This window comes from Lithobates pipiens, unplaced genomic scaffold (genome assembly GCF_037356315.1).
Source record: "Lithobates pipiens isolate NorthernLeopardFrog02 unplaced genomic scaffold, aLitPip1_a1.2 Scaffold_16, whole genome shotgun sequence".
Lineage (NCBI taxonomy): Eukaryota > Metazoa > Chordata > Amphibia > Anura > Ranidae > Lithobates > Lithobates pipiens.
Window position 1 is genome coordinate 350172762 of NW_027507748.1, and position 22359 is coordinate 350195120.

General features: G+C 44.8%; 1 protein-coding gene across 1 annotated transcript in view; it reads right to left on the bottom strand.

The window, feature by feature from the left end:
• Positions 1-5966, bottom strand: part of LOC143982842 (blood group Rh(D) polypeptide-like) — a 67844-nt gene extending 61878 nt beyond the window's left edge. Inside the window, exon 1 of the mRNA XM_077481890.1 lies at positions 5759-5966. Coding sequence (XP_077338016.1) covers positions 5759-5897 — 139 coding nt within the window. The 5' untranslated portion in view covers positions 5898-5966. The remainder of the gene's footprint in view (positions 1-5758) is intronic.
• Between the last annotated feature and the right edge of the window lie 16393 nt (positions 5967-22359).

Below are 22359 nucleotides of genomic sequence, written 5' to 3' on the forward strand. Positions count from 1 at the left end.
CATCAAATGCTGCCACTGTGCCCATTAAATGCTGCCAGTGTGCCATCAAATGCTGCCACTGTGAATCCCCACCACCTGCTCACCGTCTGCCTGGCACTTACCCTGTCTTGGTGGGGCAGCGGGTGACGGCCACGAGCGGGGTCCTCCATGCGTCTCCTGCCATCCTCATCTCCTGTCCTCTCCTCTTGATAGGCGTCCAATAGCTGCGCCTATCATTTCGGCCAATCAGGTGACGGGTTATAGACCCACACACCTTATTGGTGGAGAAGTGGTTCAGTGTTAGGAAAGTGAATATGAATTCACTTTTCTAACACACCTGGGTAGACTGTGAGCATCAAGCATGGAGCTCGCAGTTCACCTATTTTGAAGCCTATTAGAGCCTATGGCTCTATTCAGGTGCTTCAAACCCCCCCCCCCCCCCCGCGCCACTGTAATTCAGGCGCCCAGCACCCTAAAAGGGAAAGAAAACCTAAATATGGGGGTAGCAGAGGAGGCCATGGATAGATTCATGCTATGCTATCCATGAATCTATCCATTGGTCATAGAGGGGGTGGCTGGAGAGAGAGGGCAGCACCTGTGTGCCCTTTTAGACGCACCGCCACTGATAAACACATGCACTTTCACATACATACATATGCATACATGCACATTCACATACATGCCCACACACATGCATACATACACATATATATGAACACATACATGCATGCACACCCAAACATGCATGCACACACACACACACACACACACACACACATACACACCCACATGCATGCACACACATACACACGCACACCCCCACACACATATAAACACACATGCATGCACACACATATAAACACAAATACAGGGTACTGCACTGTAGGGGGAGACAAAGAGCACAACACTGTGCTTTCACTAAAGGCTAATGTGAGGAGCTCCCTGCACAGTGCCGATTACAGTTTGGCTGATGATCGTGGAGCTCCTCTTAGCCTCCCCCCTATCGAAGAGTACAGGGGGCCCTCAAGGGCCCCCTGCAGCAAGGGGCCCGGTCGCCATGGCGATCTCGGCGACCCATATAATTCCGCCACTGTTGAAGATGAAGCTTAGGTTGTAAAGAGAACTGCTCCTGGTCTGGTGGTTCATCGTGTTGGAGAGATCTCAGAGGATAGTTTTTTTCTTCAATGGCAAGGTCTATTTGCAAGCCAAAGGCCCTCCACAGCAAAGGTGGGCATTTTGTTAGATCCCAAAAGCAAGAAATAAATTACACTATAAATAAATATACCTATACTTAAAGAAGCCAAAATAAATACCATATTTAAACATAAACAGCAATATTCACACTGGATAATTCCTTTTTTTTTTTTTTCTTTCACTAGGTGTCCTCAGATGGCTAGCATCAGTCAAACCCAGTTTCTCTGAGCCCAGGTATTCCTGGACCCAGCCGAGCTTCTGACAGGGAAACCAGCACAGACTGACTGAGTATGAACGGCAGGTAATAAACCATTTATTGGTAGTTTTTTATGATGTGGGTTTAGTGACATTTTAAGGTTTGACAATAAAACCTAGAAGCTGACTGCTTACTGTTCACGATTGCATCATATTCTGTGTACTCCAGTTTTAGTAAATCTCCCCCAAAAAGAGTTCCCACTGGAAATTCCCACAACCAGCACCATGGTTGACACACATCAACCGCAACCTTGTATAATGGGTATAAACTACTACTATAGTTTTTTTTAAATCAAGATTCTGTGCATTATGTCTCAGTGCTGAGCTGACTGATATGGCTGAATAAGTAGCATGTTGTGCTGTTTATTAGGTATGTAAAACTGCTGCTACAAAACTAGGCACCTGAACCAAGAACAGTGATAATTATATCAGGATAGTTGTAGGTTATGATTTGCCTGCATGCAAATATGTCTATGGAACATCATGTAATTTAAGAATGCAGGCAAACGTGATTTATGAATTGTCTAATTCTCTGCAGATATGAAAAATAGCCATGTATATATGAAGACACATTTAAAGCTTACACTGTTTGGGAAGACTGATGCAATGCTTCTCTTATACATATACAGTGCCTTAAAAAAGTATTCATACCCCTTCTAATTGTCCACATTTTGTCATGTTACAACCAAAAACGTAAATTTATTTAATTGGGGTTTTATGTGATAGACCAACACAACGTGGCACATAATTGTGAAGTAGAAGGAAAATGATACAGTATCTCACAAAAGTGTGTACACCCCTTCAGATTTTCGTAAATATTTTATTATATCTTTTCATGTGACAACACTGAAGAAATTACACTTTGCTACAATGTACAAGCATACCCCACTTTTAGGTGTACTTAAAAGTGGGGTATGCCTGTAAAGTAGTGAGTGTACAGCTTGTACATCTCAACATACAGCCATTAATGTCTAAACCACTGGCAACAAAAGTGAGTACTCCCCTAAGTGAAAATGTCCAAATTGGGCCCGATTAGCCATTTTCCCTCCCTGGTGTCATGTGACTCATTAGTGTTACAAGGTCTCAGGTGTGAATGGGGAGCATGTGTGTTAAATTTGATGTTATCGCTCTCACTCTGTCATACTGGTCACTGGAAGTTCAATATGGCAACTCATGGCAAAGAACTCTCTGAGGATCTGAAAAAAAGAATTGTTGCTCTATATAAAGATGGCCTAAGCTATAGGAAGATTGCCAAGACCCTGAAACTGAGCTGCAGCATGGTGATCAAGACCATACAGGCATACCCCACTTTTAAGTAAACAATGGGGTTTATTTACTAACGCTGGAAATTTCAAAATCAGGCTCACTTCTGCATATAAACCAATGAGCTTCTAACCCCAGCTTGTTCAATTAAGCTTTGGTAATAAAGCCTGGAAGCTCATTGGTTTCTATGTAAAAGTGAGCCTGATTTTGCACTTTCCAGCTTTAGTAAATAAACCCCATTGTGTACTTAAAAGTGGGGTATGCCTATATAGCAGTTTAAAAGGACATATTCCACTCAGAACAGGCCTCGCCATGGTCAACCAAAGAAGTTGAGTGCAGGTGCTCAGTGTCATATCCAGAGGTTGCCTTTGGGAAATAGACATATGAGTGCTGCCAGCATTGCTGCAGAGGTTGAAGGGTTGGGGGTCAGTCTGTCAGTGCTTAGACCATATGCTGCACACTGCATTAAATTGGTCTGCATGGCTGTCATCCCAGAAGGAAGCCTCACAAGAAAGCATGCAAGCAATTAGCTGAAGACAAGCAGACATGGTTTACTGGAACCATGCCCTGTGGTCTGATGAGACCAAGATAAAATTATGTGGTTCAGATGGTGTCAACCATGTGTGGTGGCAACCAGGTGAGGAGTACAAAGACAAGTGTATCTTGCCTACAGTCAAGCATGGTGGTGGGAGTATCATGGTTTGGGGCTGCATGAGTGCTGCTGGCACTGGGGAGCTACAGTTCATTGAGTGAACCATGAATGCCAACACGTATTGTGACATACTGAAGCAGAGCATGATTGCCTCCTTCGGTGACTGGGCTGCATAACTACCCCAAACACACCTCCAAGATGACCACTGCCTTTCTAAAGAATCTGAGGGTAAAGGTGATGGACTGGCCAAGCATGTCTCCAGATCTAAACCCTTTTGAGCATCTGTGGGGCATCCTCAAATGGAAGGTGGAGGAGCACAAGATCTCTAGCATCCACCAGCTCCGTGGAAGAGAACTTAAGTGGCAACCTGTGAAGCTCTGTTGAACTCCATGCCCAAGAGGGTTAAGGCAGTGCTGGAAAGTAATGGTGGCCACACAAAATATTGACACTTTGGGCTCAATTTGGAAATTTTCACTTAGGGGTGTACTCAATTTTGTTGTCAGCAGTTTAGACATTAATGGCTGTGTGTTGAGTAATTTTGAGGGGACAGCAAATTTACACTGTTATACAAGCTGTACACTCACTACTTTACATTGTAGCAAAGTGTCATTTCTTCAGTGTTGTCACATGAAAAGATATAATAAAATATTTACAAAAATGCGAAGGGTGTACTCACTTGTCAGATACTGCACATTCAGTTCACCTTTTCAATTTTTTTTTACAAATAAATATCTGAAAAGTGTGGCGTGCACCTTTCGCTGCAATAACAGTTGCAAGTCTTTTTGGGGATGCCTGTATCAGCTTTGTACATCTATAGAGTGACAATTTTACCCATTATTCTTTGCAAAATAGCTCAAGCTCTGTCACATTGGATGAGAGCATCTGTGAACAGCAATTTTCACTCAGGTGGACTTTTTTTACTATTTAGACTATTTTGACTTCTGAAGGCAATTGGCTCCACTAGATTTTAGTTAAGGGTATCAGAGTTAAGGGGGCTGAATACAAATGCACGCCACACTTTTCAGGTGTTTATTTGTAAAAAAAAAATTGACAATCATCAATCATTTTTCTTCTACTTCACAATTATGTACCACTTTATGTTGGTCTATCACATAAAATTACAATAAAATACATTTACCATTTTGGTTGTAACCTGAAAAAATGTCGAAAATTTCAAGGTGTATGAATACTTTTTTTAAGGCACTGTACTTTACCTTTCTTAAATATATGGTTTCATTTCCAAATAGTCAGCAAAGGCAAAATCTGAAGTTTTGATGTTTTTTATTTAAAGAGACTCTTTCACTTTGCTCATGGACAGTCTTCTTTTTATTATTCCACTCCCACCCGATCCACATATATGCATCTTTGCTCTCTTGCAGCTCCATTGCTCTATTAAAGTCACCACAAATCACCCATGGTTTCCATGTACGTTGGAGCATGTGACCTCCTTTTCTGATGCAGTGCTTGTGCATCAGTTGTCAATTGCCGGGTTTGAATATTACATGAGGTAGGGGCTGACTTCGTCAATTCTGTGTGTAAGCTCTTACACCATGCAACACAAAGCTTACGTAAGGCTAGGACTTAACCCTCTAAGGTCCACATTTTTCAATGAGTTAGCATGACTCAAAATGTGCTCTACCAAATGGTGGAGCAGAATGTTAAAGGGTTAAGAGGAGCAGTAGTAGGGGAGCATGGGAAAGGTGAGCATAAGTGGGCTGGGAAAAGGTTAGATTGAAAATGTTCCTTCATTTTGCAGTAAATGAGTCTCTTTAATTGTCCAACAACTTAACAGAAGAGAGTTTAGACTTGGGAGCTTTCAACGTTGCTCATAATGTGAAGATCTTAGGTTATCAATATGGTTTCTCGCCCAAGCAAATTGAGTATTGCAGTGTATTATTACCCCAGGCACTAAAAACATGGCAGATAGATATTAGTTTATCTAGTTGGTGAAATGCTGCATATCCAACTGTTATTTACTTGGTTACAGATCTCCAAAGTCCTGCTTTTTGAAGGTGCCTACAAACATGAAATTGTTGGTTGGATTGTAGATCAGTTATATGTCTGTAATTCTTCCCCAGGTTCTCCTGATTGAGCAAGCTTGAGAAGAAAAATGATTCCGTTCGGTAGCTGACTATTCAAAATATAAATATCAGCTTTAGGTAAACTGGCATTGTGGTAATGCAAACATGATCATTTTAGTTGACAAAGTGAGGACATGTAAATCTATTAAGCCTAACAGACGTTTTTTAAGAATTAATCTTATCATTCTAGGAAAACAATTATGAAATACACCTCTAAAACTCAAAATGAAGTTCAGTACAAATACAGAAATATCTTAAGTGAATAAAAGGTAAAAATAACTGTTCAGAGAGGCTGCAGGGAATTGTATTCAATATAATTAAAAAAAACTCTTACCTGGATACCTGCGAAGGTTTCTTTCTATTGTGTACTCTTGGGAAAAAAAGAACAACAAAACTAAAGTAAATATCGATTGAAGCAAGAGGAACATCCATGGCAGAAGTCCTCGAAGACTGGCAGAGTATCTTGGTGGCATTTTTATAATTTGTCGGAATAATAAAATAGCTTTAACTTGTTCAGCACAAACAAGTTGATGGGGGAGGAAAGTGACAGTGATGGGTGTTAACCAAATGACGCAAAGGCCTTATCTTTCACAGGCCCCAGGACTATCAGCTACCATATTTTGTCAGCATGGGCTTGGTTAAAAGTGTTACAAAAGTTAAATTAAAGAACATGCAGGGGCAATCCAATATTTTCAGAAAGTCAGTACACACACAAAATGTTCTCAGAAAACTACAATAATTATGCAGCACCCAATTGGAATTCAGAGTTTGAATACAATTCATTAAATACATTAAATAATTCAGAGTATTAAATTTATTAAACTTTAAAGTGCACCTTCAGTCATTTTTTTCATATTGCCATCTATTAAATCTTCTGCCCTTGTTGTTTTAACTTTGGATCATACAACATTTTTTTCTGCCAGTAAATACCTTATACAGCCCACTTCCTGTTTCTTGTCTGGTTATTAGCCTAGGCTTATGATATCATGTACAGCTCTTTCTCTCACTCTCGTGAGAGTTTGCCAGGAAGGGAGAGGGATGAGTCATAAGTGGGCCAATGAGAGCTGTAGGGCTGCAGAACTGGAGGTGTGCCTCTCTGTGTCTGTGTAAATCCAGGAAGTGAACAGGCAGCAGCTTCAGCTGTCCACATTTGATGCAGCCGGACTCAGTGGAGGGAGATTTCTGCAGCATATTTGGCAAGTACAGAATCACAGTATATATAAAATAATATGCAAAGTGGTTGGCGGGAAGTTTCAAATGGCAAAGATGTTTTTATTAGAAATGATGTGAGCAGACTGCAGTTCCTCTTAACAGCTTCAGCCCCGGAAGATTTGGATGCTGAATGACCAAGCCATTTTTTTGTGATTCAGCACTGCATCGTTTTAACTGACAGGTGCGCGGTCATGCAGCATGGCATCTAAACAAGATTAAAATCCTTTTTTTTCCAAAAATAGAGCTTTCTTTTGGTGGTAGTTAATCGTCGCTGCAGTTTTTATTTTTTGCACTATAAACAAAAAAAGAGTGCCAATTTTGAAAAAAAAAACACAATATTTTGTGCTTTTTACGATAATAAATATCCCCATTTTTTTTAAAAAAAAGCTAATTTCTTCTCAGTTTAGGCCGATATGTATTCTTCTACATATTTTTGGTAATAAAAATTGCAATAAGCGTATATTGATTGGTTTGCGCAAAAGTTATAGTGTCTACAAAATAGGGGATAGATTTATAGCATTTTTATTATTCTAATTTTTTTTACTAATAATGGCGGAAACATTATGGCTGACACATTGGACACATTTTTGGGACCCATTGGCATTTATACAATGATCAGTGCTATAAAAATGCACCGATTACTGTAAAAATGTAATTGGCAGGGAAGGGGTTAACACTAGGGGGCGATCAAGGGATTAACTGTGTTCCCTCTCTGTGTTCTAACTGAAGAGGTGATGGGACTGTCTAGGGGAGATGACAGATCGCTGTTCATACTTTGTATGAACAGACAATCGGTCTCTTATCCCCTCAGAGAACCAGAAACTGTATGTTTACACACACAGATCCCAGTTCTCGTTGTGTCACGAGCGATCGCGGGAGCCCAGCGGTCATTGGGCCACAGGGCGAAGTGACGTAACATAATGGCCCAGCCGTGCCATTCTGCCGCAGTAAAACTGCAGAGGCTAGTCAGCAAGTGGTTAAAGGGGTTGTAAAGGTTTGGTTTTTATTTTATAAATAGGTTCCTTTAAGCTAGTGCATTGTTGGTTCACTTACCTTTTCCTTAGATTTCCCTTCTAAATGTTTTATTTTCTTTGTTTTCTTTGTCTGAATTTCTCACTTCCTGTTCCTCCTCAGTAGCTGTTCAGTAAGCTGTTCTGGCTGACTAAACACCACTCGGATGATGGTGTGAAGTTTACTGAGGAGAAAAAAGGAAGTGAGAAATTCAGACAAAGAAAAAAAACATTTAGAAAGGAAATCGAAGGAAAAGGTAAGTGAACCAACAATGCACTAGCTTAAAGGAACCTATTTAGAAAATAAAAAACTAAGCTTTACAACCCCTTTAAAGGCATATCTAAGGCTAAAATGTTTGTGTTAAACTCTTTTTAGATTTGTATTACTGTTTTTGTCCCAGCTGTAGCAATTCGCCCTCTCTATTTAGTCTGGTAACCATTAGCAATGGGACAGAAAGTGACTGGAAAACCATCATTTTACGGTTGTCGCCTGAACAGGAAGTGAGAGCAAATCCATCAGAGTGGATACTGGCACTGGTGACAACTGCTTCTCACTTTGGAAACATTCACTTTTGCTTCCTGTTATGTTTCCGGGGCAGGAAATGCTCTCAACAAGAATATACAGCAAAAAACACTGACAGAGTTTTTACCGCTTCCCTACTGAAACCAAACTAAACTAAAGCTTTAGATATACTTTAAGACAAAATGGTTACATGAGTTACTTCCCTTTGCAAATGACTATTGGTCATTGAACTATGATAAAAAAAATAAAGCTTATTGCATTCTACTTAATTTCTTTCATTCACATTTCACATTTTTATTAGATCCTGAAATGAGGTCAACCTATTGTACTTAAACAACTCTCGTCATCATAAGACACAGTACTATGTCAGTTTTCCTCTACAGCACAGGTGCCACAAATGCTCTTTTGTTCCTTATTTGTTCAAATATACAAATACTAACTTACTGTATCATATAATAAAAAGAGAACACTCAGGGACTCTTGTTCAATCACATTTCACAGTGGGTACGCTCAATGGCAACAATTTTGGTGGACGCATCACACCTAGGGCCGATTCACACTATTGTGGTGTGTTGATGCTCCTTGTACTGCATGTCAACGTGCATTCATTATTTGAATGGGCTATCTAACACACCAGAACACACACAAAAAAAGGGTACATATACTATTTCCGGCAGTTCACTGCAATACACATGGTTGCATTGCCACATGTTTTGCTGTAAAACAGAATGAATGACACTTCACTGAACCAACACAAGCAACATGATTTGCTGCATGGTACTGCAATGCTTCTTTGCACACTTCGCTGTTTAAAAACCCAAATTTACCTAATTTCTATAACATCCCCGATCCTGTCCTATGGATTAGATTTGGTGTTAAAAAGCTTTACGATGTCAGCAGAAAGGGAGCTCTGATGTCCTTCGATGGATTAAAATCTTTATATCAGCTTCCTAACTAACATTCCTTTCGTTATCTACAGTTAAGGCATGCCTTTCAAGCGCAATTTGGGACAAGACCAGCCGACTCTCCCTCTTGAGCTTGAGCAATTGTTGAGGGATGATAGCCTTGCCAAGCCACTGTCTATAATATGTAAACATTTGTTTGCAGAGGCGGGTAAACTCCTACAATTATGCTGAATGGCATGGCTCAATGATGTCATGGAGCTAGTTAATGACGATTGGGACAACATGTGAGAGGTCCCCTTTACTAGATTAGTATCTGCCAGTGATGATTTGAATCTTGCTAAACTTGCTAAAATTTACAAGGATCAATTCTCTTCATGCTGGTGCTGTTCATGTGTCAGTGCTAGCTTCCTTCATATTTTTTGGGACTGCCCAGCCATTAAACATACTGGATGGATATTTTGGCTTGTATTAGCTGGGTCACTACTATTCCCCTTACTCCATCCATAGGGGTTTGTCTTTTAAGTTTGGCGCATTCCTTAACTCCAGCCATCCGTACCTTACTTACATTATTGCTCTTTTATGCTAGGAAACACATTATACTGTCCAGGAAGAAGACTTCAGAATCTACACTTACAGCTTCTAAGGCCTTGGTCAACAAGGCACTCCTCTTTTTTAAAACCATCTAATCCAAGGGGAGCATACCCTCTAAGTGTGATAGAAGTCTGGGAGGGAGGTTATCTCCACCTCTATTGCTTCTGATTGAGAGTAGTGCGATTTTATAACCCTTTTTATTGTGCCATGTACTGACATTTATGACATCCATGCTGCTTAATTCTTGACCTCTGTGAACGTCTGAGGAGTATAATTGTCTTATCTTATGGTCTTTTACTTCATGATTTTGGAGATGCTGTGGGTTTTCCCTTTTGGATCTATTGGGTTCCATTTGGGACAAAACTTAATATGCATAGTATCTACAGTATATACTATTTATCTTAGATTTAATTTATAAGATCAAAGATTAAATCAAAGGCTCAGGTAAAAAAAAAAGTGGTTACTTGAAATTACTTACATGACTGCATTTAATTTAGAAAGAGGAGTATGCTGTACTAGTCGCAGATGCTAGTTTTTGTGTTTTGTGTTTTTTTTCCACTGTTATTTTTCTATTTTTCTACCAGTATAAATTATTAAATACTTTGTATGTATACTTGTTAAAACGTTGACAGATACAAAAATAGGAAAACAATGTCCAAAGAGCCAAACCATAGCTCAACACCTTCACACTTATCCAGTTTCTTGGATAGTACTTTCAAAATCTAATAGGTGCAGTGATCCATGCCATCAGCTAGGTTTATTTACTCCAATACTTACCTTTAAAAAATAGGCCTTTGCTTCAGATGTATCTTTTTTTAGGTTGATAGTTTTGTTTTTATTTTGGGGAGTTCAAAGCCCAGCATTGTTTTTATTTCTATTCTGTTGTGGTAGCTGCCTTATGTTTGCAGAATACTGTTGCAACTTTTGAAATAAATAAAAAAGTATAAGCAAAATCAGTATGCGCCAAAATCACCTCATACTATTATCCATCACAGCACACATCTGTCTTTATAATAAAAATAAATGTTAGACATACACTGGTTAGGCCTATTATCCCTTTTTAAACTCCATCACCCCTGGGTCTCTGCTTCTCGCTCACCACTGCACCTTGTAAACACAGAAGCCTTCTGTGTTTTCAAGGACAGCTTACCTCTAAATGGCTCTCACAGAGACCCTGTTCATAGTGCACCCCTGAACTCAGCACATATTACACTCCTGATGTTTATTGCTCCTGTAAGATCCTTCCATTGTTAGTACAATTTAGCCACAGCCACCATCCAATCCTTTTTACCATGTATAGAACCTGCTGCAGCAAAACTGCCATTTATAAAGAAAAAAAATTACATTTAAATTGATTTTCCCTGTAAGCTTCCCATGTGCTAAAAAATGGCCCCCACAGCTGAGCTGCGGGAAGTGGATCGGGAGATAACAGCTCCACAATGAAATAGAACAGGGTGGCTGCTTTCTACTCTCCCATGATAGCTTCCTCTGGAGGACATCCTACCTTTTTAGGGTTTTGCCTCCCCCTCACTTTCCTCCTTTGCTCTATCTGGCACCCAAGTCATGTCAGTGACCTCATCATTATCATCATCTCCATCTTCATCATCACTGGAGCCAGCTTGGCAATAAGCTGCGGCTGGGGGGAACATGACTGCCAATTTGTTGTTTATCTGTGTTCTCCCCTCACTGTAGGCTCATGTTACTCCCTTGCTTTACCTTAGAACCAACATCAGAATCAAGTAATGTCTGTGCATCCTCAAGAGGCAAGTGGCTGACATTGTGCTTAAATAACTCAGTGTCAGGGCTGGCTTAGCCCTTCCTCCTCTGGGCTGGCCTCTCAGCTGTCGGCTAATTGGCAGCTCTCTTGTCTTTCCACAGTTACCAGCTGTTCCTGATGATGCTCGTCTGGCCTGCCTATTTAAAGCCTTCCAGCTCACTCTTTCCTTTGCCTTCGCACTGGTCACATCACAAGGAACCATCTCCTGCTGTTTGTTTCAAGACTGGCTTGTTGACATCCCTCCTGGCTTCTTATCCTGCTTGCAGTTGCTCTCCTTGGATCCCTGACTTCAGGCCTGGCTGATTACCCGATCTGGTTAATGAACTTTGGACTGGCTGACTACCCGATCTGGCTACTGGACTCTGGCTATGCTTGACTACGCTTTTTTCTATTTACCATTTTATTTTTATTAATAAACAAGTGTGATTTGATTGTACTTCTATCTCAATCTGTTTCATGGTTTCTGACAGTACGCGAAGGCCATGAATTCAGAAGATACAGTCAATCCAGTTGTTGGTAATATTTTTTCCAGATTGGATGAGCAAGATCACCACATGGATCAGTTTGCCTTGGCATTATAAACACTCCTGAATCGCACGGCTCACCTGGAATCGCCCATGGTGGCTGCTCTGGTACAACCTGAGTCGCAAGCCATCTCTGCTGCTGCACCAGTCTCTCTGCAGGCACCCGCCTTGAGTATTACCTCTATAAGAGGTATGTCTGGTTCTGCTCCGCTTCCCCAGTGATTTGAGGGCGATCCAGTTTAATGCAGAGGGTTTCTCAATCAGGTTGAGATATACTTCGTAATGCTGCCCCAGGCGTTTCCCACGGACAGAAGCAAAGTAGGTTTCGTTATATCTTTGCTTTCTGAGAGAGCCTTGGCCTGGGCTAACCCTCTATGGGAGACACAAAAACCTGTTGTCTTGAGTTACTCTCAGTTTGTGGCCTCCTATAAAAGGGTTTTTGACATTCCCGCATTCTCCGCTTCTGCTGCCAAGTGCCTCATGTCCATCAAACAGAGTACGAGAACATAGACAGACCTTAGGTGGCATTGTTTCATCCCCAGATATCCAGAAGGATAAGCCCCTGGTTTTGGTCACCCTTTCTTGGGCTAAGTCGTCCATCGAGATATAGGCTCTAATCGACACTGGGGCTGCAGGCCTGTTCATTTGTACTGCATTTGTTTCGCAGCACTCAATTCCGCTGCGGCTGCGTGACACTCCACTTGCCATTGAAGCTCTTGACGGGAGACCTTTACAACCTGCCCATATGACTCATGAGACGGTTCCGTTGTCCATGGCCGTAGGGGCTCTTCACCATGAGATAATACAATTCCAAGTTATGTCCTCACCCAGATTTCCGCTGGTTATTGGTTATCCTTGGTTACAGAGGCACAACCACTCTTTTGATTGGCTCCATGCTGAGGTTCTCTCCTGGTCACCACAATGCAGTGAGACATGCTTCCTGAAGGTATCCAAGGTCCTGTGCACCGCTTTACTCCCCTCCCTGCTGGAGGAGTACCGTGATTTTGGCGATGTCTTTGATAAAGGTCAATCCGGTAGTTTGCCTCCACACCGGCCTTATGATTTGTGCAGTTGACCGTCGACCTGGTGCCATACCTCCTCGTGGCCGGATTTACCCTTTGTCGGTCTTGGAGGATAAGGCCATGGAGGAGTATGTTGCTGACGCACTTTCTCGAGGTTTCATCCGCAAGTCCTCATCTCCTGCTGGTGCTGGTTTCTTCTTTGTGAAAAAGAAGAGCGGTGAACTGAGACCTTGTATAGATTATAGGGGTCTCAATCGTGTCACGATTAAGAATGCCTACCCGATTCCATTGATTACAGAGTTATTTGACCGCCTCAAGGGAGCAACGGTTTTCACAAAGCTTAACCTGAGAGGGGCATACAATCTCGTGCTCATTAAGGAGAGCGACGAGTGGAAAACTGCGTTTAATACCAGAACAGGCCATTATGAATACCTGGTAATGCCTTTTGGCCTTTGTAACGCCCCAGCAGTTTTCCAGGAATTTATTAACGATGTCCTCTGAGATTTGTTGCAATTGTGTGTGGTGGTTTATCTCGATGATATCCTCATATTTTCCAAGTCCCTGGAGAGCCACCACACAGATGTCTGTTGTGTACTTCAGAAACGAAGAGAGAACAATCTCTATTGTAAACTGGTGAAGTGCGAGTTCCATCGTGAATAGGTTACATTCCTGGGCTATGTCATTTCCACTGCTGGTTTTTCGATGGACCCAGAGAAACTGTCGGAAGTCCTACAGTGGCCTCAACCCGTGGGTTTACGTCCTCTGCAGCGTTTCCTGGGCTTTGCCAACTACTATCGGAAGTTTATTCGTAACTTCTCGTCTCTGGTCAAGACTCCGACTGATATGACCAGAAAGGACGGTAACCCACAGAGTTGGTCTCCGGAGTCCATTAAGGCCTTTGAGACTCTCAAGGCTGCCTTTGTTTCTGATCCTGTGTTGGCACATTCTGATCCTACGTTGCCTTTTATCCTAGAAGTTGATGCTTCTGAGACTGGAGTTGGTGCCCTTCTGTCTCAACGTCCTAACTCTGAGAGCGCTATGCATCCGTGTGGCTACTTTTCCAAGAAATTGTCACCTGCTGAGTGCAATTATGAGATTGGTGACAGAGAGCTGTTGGCGATCATTTTGGCCCTGAAAGAATGGAGACATGTCCTTGACGGTACCACTGTGCCTGTTCTTATTCTTACTGACCATAAGAATCTTACATTCTTGTCTGAGGCCAAGTAACTCTCTCCCAGAAGGGCGTGATGGGCTCTTTTCTTGTCGAGCTTTAATTATATTGTCTCATTCTTACTAAGGTACTAGTATGGTACTAAGAATGTAAGGGCTGATGCCTTGTCACGACAATTTTCCTCCACTTCCAAGTCGGAGTCCGTTCCGGTTCCTATGATTCCTCCTGATCGTATCTTGGTTACGGTTCGCACCAGTCTTACTTCTCCTTTGGGTGACAAAATTCTTGCTGCTCAGGTCCATGCTCCTCCTGATAAACCTTGTGACCGCTGCTTTGTCCCAGAGAATCTCCGTACTGCAGTGCTCCAGACTTACCATTCTCCCAAGGCAGCTGGCCACCCTGGGAAGAATCAACTAATTTGGGCCATCTCCCAACAATTCTGGTGGCCTAGTCTACGGGCTGATGTTACTGCCTTCGTAGCTGCCTGTCCCGTGTGTGCTCAGAGTTAGACTCCACGACACCTTCCAGTGGGCCTCCAACAACCCATGAAAATAAGGAAGTGGTTACGGCGCTCTCCTATACTAGTGGAATGAATAAATCGCTTGCTACTCATAGATGAAAATCGCATGAAATAAAAATCGCATGTGGACTGAATTACTACTACTTAACTTTCTCAAGTGTTAGTGTTGCTGAATCGCAGTGAAAATAACATGTTGATACAAATTCTTTCAAATTCAAATAAAAAAAACTTATATGACAGTAAAATAAACATAATAGAAAAAACATAAGCAGCTGCTGTGCAAGAAAGTGCTAAAGTGCTACAGTGTGAATTGATGCATCTAGTGCCTGACTAGCTTATGTTTACTTTGCATAAACAAGACTTTCTTTCATGAAGTGCATCAAAAACCTTTTCAGATTTTATAAAAAAAAAAAAACCATTGAAAAATTATTACAATTGCAAAAAATATATTAATTTAAAAAAAATATTACCGGTAATTGAAAAAAAAAAAACTATTTTTTGGAAAAACAATCCTCAAGGAGAATACAGTCCCTCTGAAAAAGTTTTATTCTTCCAAGAATTTTTCATAAATCATCAAAGTGCCTCGTGCTCAGTGCCTTGGTATATACTGGAACAAAACCGTTGCGCTATCCATGCGTGAAGCAAATTTCCGCACTCACCAGCTCCCCTGCCCCTGCAGGGGTTAACTTGCCTCCACAGTGTGAGCCCCTGTGTCGCTATATAAAGCTGGTCCGGTGTGCTGTTCAATTGTTCCTCATTTTCTCATATGTAAAAAGATACAGTAACTTCCATAGTGCAAAACTGTATTACAGATCAATGCCTTTATTGTAAAAAAACAAGTGGCTACTCACATATATGTAGATTGAAACGTTTGTGTTATCACAAGTAATAAAAACACCGCCGCCGCCTTATGAGAGAGAGTGTGTACGCTAGGCCACGCACTACGCGTTTCGTCATTGGACGTCATCTGGAGTCTACAACCCATACCCAATGGAAAGAGGCCCTGGACTCACCTGTCTATGGATTTCATTGTGGAATTGCCCAACTCCCAAGGCAACACTGTTATCCTTATGGTGGTTGACCGGTTCTCAAAGATGTGTCATTGTTTTCCACTTAAGAAGTTGCCCACCTCTAAGGAACTGTCTTCCATTTTTGCTCGGGAGATCTTTCGCTTACATGGACAATCAGAAGGTGATTGTCTCGGATAGGGGCAGTCAGTTTGTCTCCCGGTTCTGGCGAGCCTTTTGTGCACAGTTGGGAATCCAGCTTGCGTTCTCTTCTGCGTATCACCCGCAGTCTAATGGGGCTGCAGAACGAGCCAATCAGTCCTTGGAGCAATTCCTACGTTGCTATATTTCTGACCATCATAACAACTCGTCTGACCTATTACCTTGGGCAGAGTTTGCGCACAACAGTGCCTTGTATTCTGCCTCCCGATTGTCTCCATTTATGGTGAATTATGTTTTCCAACCTTCCATGTTGCCTGACTCGTTTGTTCCGCAGAGTATTCCTGCGTTAGAGGAGCATCTCCGTGGCCTTCGTTCCACTTGGGTACAAGTCCAAAAGGCTTTGCGTCATACTAATGATAGGTACAGACTCCATGCTGACCGCAGACGCCTGTCTGCGCCTTCCTACCAGCTTGGGGACAGGGTCTGGCTGTCATCTTGTAACCTCCGGCTTCATGTTCCCTCACTGAAGTTTGCACCTCGGTTTATTGGGCCTTTCCATATCCTTCGCAGGATTAACCCAGTAGCTTACGCGTTGGACCTTCCTCCTAGTATGCGCATCTCAAATGTGTTTCATGTCTCCTTATTGAAACCGTTGGTCTGCAACCGATTTACCACCTCAGTACCACGTCCTCACCCTATTCTGGTTGAGTACCATGAGGAGTATGAGGTACAATCCATTTTTTACTCCCGTAGTTTCCGTGGGTGCATACAGTACCTGGTGCATTGGAGGGGGTACGGTCCGGAGGAATGCTCCTGGGTTTCATCCTCTGACGTACATGCTCCTGTCCTCCTCCGCGAGTTCCATAGATGGTTTCCCCTCAAGCCCGGTGGCCCTCCGAGGGAGAGGGGTCATTGAGGGGGTGGGGGGTACTGTCAGGGCAGGCTTAGCCCTTCCTCCTCTGGGCGGGCCCCTCAGCTGTCGGCTTATTGCCAGTTCTCTTCTCTTTCCACAGTTACCAGCTGTTCCCGATGATGCTCGTCTGACCTGACTATTTAAAGCCTTCCAGCTCACTCTTTCCTTTGCCTTTGCGCTGGTCACATCACAAGGAACCATCTCCTGCTGTTTGTTTCAAGACTGGCTTCCTGACATCCCTCCTGGCTTCTTATCCTGCTTGCAGTTGCTCTCCTTGGATCCCTGACTTCAGGCCTGGCTGATTACCCGATCTGGTTAATGAACTTTTGACTGGCTGACTACCCGATCTGGCTACTGGACTCTGGCTATGCTTGACTACGCTTTTTCCTATTTACCTTTTTATTTTTATTAATAAACAAGTGTGATTTGATTGTACTTCTGTCTCAGTCTGTTTCATGGTTTCTGACACTCAGCTGACTCATTGTCATGGTCGGTCCCGAGTCCCTGCAGCCCGTGGAAGACTTACCCACAATGTCGGTCCGTTGAGCGCTGATGGGTCTTCCCGGGCGCGCGTTGGCGCGAGCGGACGCACGCGGGTGCGAGCTGGTACGTTCGGGCGCACGCGGGTGCGCAGAGTTGTAGACGTACGCACGCGAGTGCGAGCTGGTACGATCGGGCGCACGCGGGTGCGCAGAGTTGCAGACGTGCGCACGCGGGTGCGCGGGGCCACGCTCGGTTGCACGGTTTGACGTGGGCACGAACTGACGTGCCGTGCGACCGTCTTTGGCGCCCAGAAGGCTTCTTAAGTGATTCTCTCTAGGGGCTCGTTGCTGTCCTGTCTACAGCGTTCCTGAGAGTTGCTCTGTTTGCCTGATTGTTCCTGTCTCTGTTTACCTCGGCTTGTTCCTGATTATCCTGCCTGCTGCCTGCCCTGACCTTCGGACCTCCTGACTACTCTTCTGCCTTATCCTTCGGTACCTCTGCTGCCAGCCCGTTGACGACCCGGCTTGTGACCACTTCGCTTCTGCCTGCTGCTCCACTTCGTGTTGGTGCCCACCTGCTTGCTTCCAGCTGCTGACGTCTTACCGTTCCTGAGTCACCTGACTTCGTCCTTCGCTGTCTACGCCAGTTCCTGACCAAGGCCCACCTTCACGGACTTGGCACTTGTGCCCTCTGCCCTCCAGAACCCCTGTTCTCACCTTCAGGGGGTCTCGAGCCAGAGGCTTACGAGAGGCCGCTCCCTGCACTCCGGGCTCCTACCACCAGGTACGTGACAGTACAGGACAGCCATGTCCGAGCCCACGCAGGGAGCGTCTCCAATGGACGAACTTTGCCACCATCTCGCAGGTCTCACTCAAGCGGTGAAAAGCTTACAGGAAGGCTACAGTCAACTGGAGGAACGGGTTCAGGCCCTATCCGCTTCCTCTCCTGCTTCCTCCGGATCTCCTGCTACTCCTGCTGTAGTAATGCTGCCACCCGAACCCAGGGTGCCTACACCCGAGAGATTTTCCGGAGATCGAGGGAAATTCCGGTCTTTCAGGAACTCTTGCGAACTGTTCTTTGCCCTACAGCCAAGGACTTTCTCCCTCGAGGCCACTAAGGTGGGCTATGTGATCTCTTTGCTGACCGGTGAACCTCAGTCTTGGGCCCACCGTCTTCTTGAAAGAAAAGATCGCTCCCTCGAGACCCTGGACACCTTCTTCCAGGCCATGTCGCGGTTGTACGAGGACCCACAGTTAACCGCCACCGCTGAAGCAGCTCTGCACTCGCTGCAGCAAGGCCGTCGGCCTGTAGAGGACTACGTGTCGGAGTTCCGACGCTGGAGCTCTGACACGGACTGGAATAATGCAGCATTACGTTACCAGTTCCGGATGGGCCTATCGGAACCATTAAAGGATGAGCTCGCCCGAGTAGGCATCCCAGAGACTCTAGAAGCCCTAATAGATCTGGCAATCCAAATTGACAGACGGCTGAGGGAACGCCGTCTGGAGCGGTCTACAACCACATCTCGTCCGGTCTGGATGCTTCCACGAGTCCCCAGCTCTCCTCATCTCATCCCTCCTGCTACCACCACGACCAGTCAAGACCTCCCTGAGCCCATGCAGCTGGGTTTACTCCGGCCTTCTTTAACGCCTGAAGAACGCCAGCGCCGTCGGGAAGGAAACCTCTGTCTCTACTGTGGTGGGTCTGGACATTTTGTGCGCAATTGCCCTGCTAAGCTCCGTAAGTCCCTCCGTGTTTCTCCTGCCCTCACATTAGACTGTCCTAGTGCTGCTTCCCATTTGACTGTGTCCATTTCTTTGCAGCTACCAGGAGGGAACGTCCAGACCAACGCCATTATTGACTCCGGTGCTTGCAGTGGCTTTATGGATTCAACCTTTGCCTCTAAACATAATATACCACTTCGGCCCAGGGCAAGGGGTCTTTCTATACACCTGGCCGATGGTTCCACTCTCAAGTCCGGACCTGTTACCCAACAGACTCAACCCCTGTTAACTACAATTGCTGGAGTCCATCAAGAATTACTCTGCCTGGACATTATCACCTCTCCCCTCTCCCCTATCATTCTCGGCATGCCCTGGCTGAGGGCACATAACCCCTGTATTGACTGGACCACTGGGGAGCTGAGATTTCCTTCTCCTTACTGCCTCCAACACTGCCTTCCGGGAACCGACCAGGCCTCTTCTTCTTCCTTGTTCTGTCTGGAAGCTGACGAAGAAACCCGCCAAGTTGTACCCGCTGCCTACCACGATTTCCTAGACGTATTTAGCAAGAAGGGTGCAGAGACCTTACCCCCTCACAGGCCATACGACTGCCCCATTGAGTTACTTCCTGGGGCAGAAATTCCTTTTGGGAGGATCTTCCCGCTGTCTGAAACTGAGTTGGTGACTCTGAAGTCTTATTTGGACGATAACCTCAGGAAGGGATTTATCCGTCCCTCCACTTCTCCGGCAGGGGCAGGGATCTTTTTCGTGGAAAAAAAGGATCAGACCCTGCGCCCTTGCATTGATTACCGGGCCCTTAATAAAATAACGATCAAAAACCGTTACCCCCTACCACTCGTACCGGAGCTTTTTCAGAGACTGGGATCAGCAGCAGTATTTTCAAAACTGGATCTCCGGGGGGCTTACAATCTGGTCCGCATCCGTGATGGTGATGAGTGGAAGACGGCTTTTCGTACTCGCTTCGGGCACTTCGAGTACCTTGTCATGCCTTTTGGATTATGCAACGCTCCCGCCACGTTCCAACATTTTATTAACGACATTTTCAAGGATTACCTAGACCTGTTCGTCATCACTTACTTGGACGATATCCTGATCTTCTCCTCCTCTCTGGCAGAGCACCGGGAGCATGTCAGGAAGGTGCTATCCCGACTTCGTCTGCATGGGTTATACGCCAAGCCGGAGAAATGTACCTTTGAGCAATCTAGCATTCAATTCCTGGGGTTGATAATCTCTGTAGATGGCATCAAGATGGACCCTCAGAAGGTTTCCGCTATCCAGGATTGGCCCGCTCCCACTGACAGAAAAGGCGTCCAGCGTTTCATAGGATTCGCAAATTTCTATAGGAAATTTATCAAGGGGTTCTCTACTATCATTGCCCCCATCACCAGACTGACCAGGCAGAGTCTAAAATTCCAATGGTCTCCAGAAGCTCAGAAAGCCTTCTCCACCCTGAAGGACTTATTCGTGTCAGCTACCATCCTCAAACACCCTGATCCAACCCGGCCCTATATTTTAGAGGTTGATGCCTCTGAGATCGCGGTTGGGGCAATTCTCTCCCAGAGACATGGTCCTAGGGCCCGCTTACACCCGGTGGCATTTTTCTCCCGCAAATTAACGGAGGCAGAAGCAAACTATGATGTCGGTGATCGGGAGCTATTGGCCATTAAAGCGGCTCTCGAGGAATGGCGTTACCTACTGGAGGGAGCTACGCATCCAATCCTCATCTATACGGATCACAGGAACCTGGAATACTTGAAATCCGCTAAGAGGTTGAAACCACGCCAAGCCAGATGGGCTCTTTTCTTTTCCAGGTTCCTGTTCCACATAACGTATCGTCCGGGTTCCAAGAACACCAAACCGGACGCCCTGTCCCGAATGTACAATGAACCTGAGACTACTCCACACCCGGATACCATCTTGGCCTCAGGGAACTTTCTTTTTCTTCAGGCCGATTTATTGTCCCTGATCAAACAAGCCTCCGTGGGTGCCACTCCTCCGCCAAATGTCACGCTTCTGACCCAAGACGAACTTCTCTGGCATGAAGATAAAATTTTTGTCCCCCAGGAAGCTCGGGTATCAGTCCTCAGTGCATGTCATGACCACCCGTTGGCCGGTCATTTCGGCGCCTTCAAGACTACCGAGTTGGTCAAGCGCTCCTTTTGGTGGCCCCAGCTGAGAACCGATTGCAAGAGGTATGTGGAAGCTTGTGTCATTTGCACCCGTAATAAGAACAGCAAGTCCAGGGCCTGGGGTCTGATGAAGCCATTACCTGTTCCAGAGAGGCCCTGGCGAATGATTTCGATGGATTTCATCGTAGAACTTCCTCCATCAGAAGGTCACTCCACTATCTTCGTGGTGGTGGATAGGCTAACGAAGATGGCCCACTTCCTGCCAATGAAGGGCACCCCGTCTGCTGCAGAGACCGCTGAGGTTTTTATTAAGGAAATCGTAAGGCTGCACGGTGTTCCCGCGAATATTATCTCGGATCGGGGTGTGCAGTTCACATCCAAGTTTTGGAGAGCTCTCTGCAGGGCTTTAAAGATTGACCTCTGTCTTTCATCAGCCTACCACCCGCAGACCAACGGGCAAACAGAGCGGACAAACCAGACGCTAGAGCAATACTTACGCTGCTTTTCGTCCTTCTCCCAGGACGACTGGACTTCCTTGCTCCCGTTAGCGGAGTTCGCTTACAACAATTCCATCCATTCTGCCATAAGTCAGTCTCCATTCTTTGCTAATTACGGCTTCCACCCTTCATTCTTGTCCCAAGACCTGCCTGAAAGCCCGGTACCTGCTGTCCAGGAGAGTATCAACTTCTTTAGTGCCAATAATAAGCTTCTGCAGGAGACCTTGGCGAAAACTCAAAAACGTAATAAGGAAATCTTTGACAGGAAAAGAAGGGGGGAGCTTGAACTTAAAATTGGAGACCAGGTGTGGCTCTCCACACTAAACCTGAAGATGGCCTGCCCTACCAAGAAGTTGGGACCAAGGTTTGTGGGTCCCTTCCCTATTATTAGAAGAATTAACGAGGTAACTTTTGAGCTGAAATTGCCTGAGTCTTTCCGGATTCACCCCGTGTTCCATGTGGCGTTACTCAAGCCAGCCGTTCCAGACCCCTTTGTCAGCCGGAGGATTGTCCCACCGGAACCTGTGGTCGTCGACGGTGAAATCGAATACGAGGTGGAGTCTATCCTGGACTGCAGGCGTAGACGGAATCAAGTCCAGTTCCTGGTAAAATGGAAGGGGTATGGACCCGAGGAGAATTCTTGGGAACCTGAATCCAACCTTCATGCCGAAAGATTGATTCTCGCCTTCAGAAGGGCCCATCCTGATAGAATAGCCCAATTGGGCATCCGGAGGCTGCCCCTCGGGG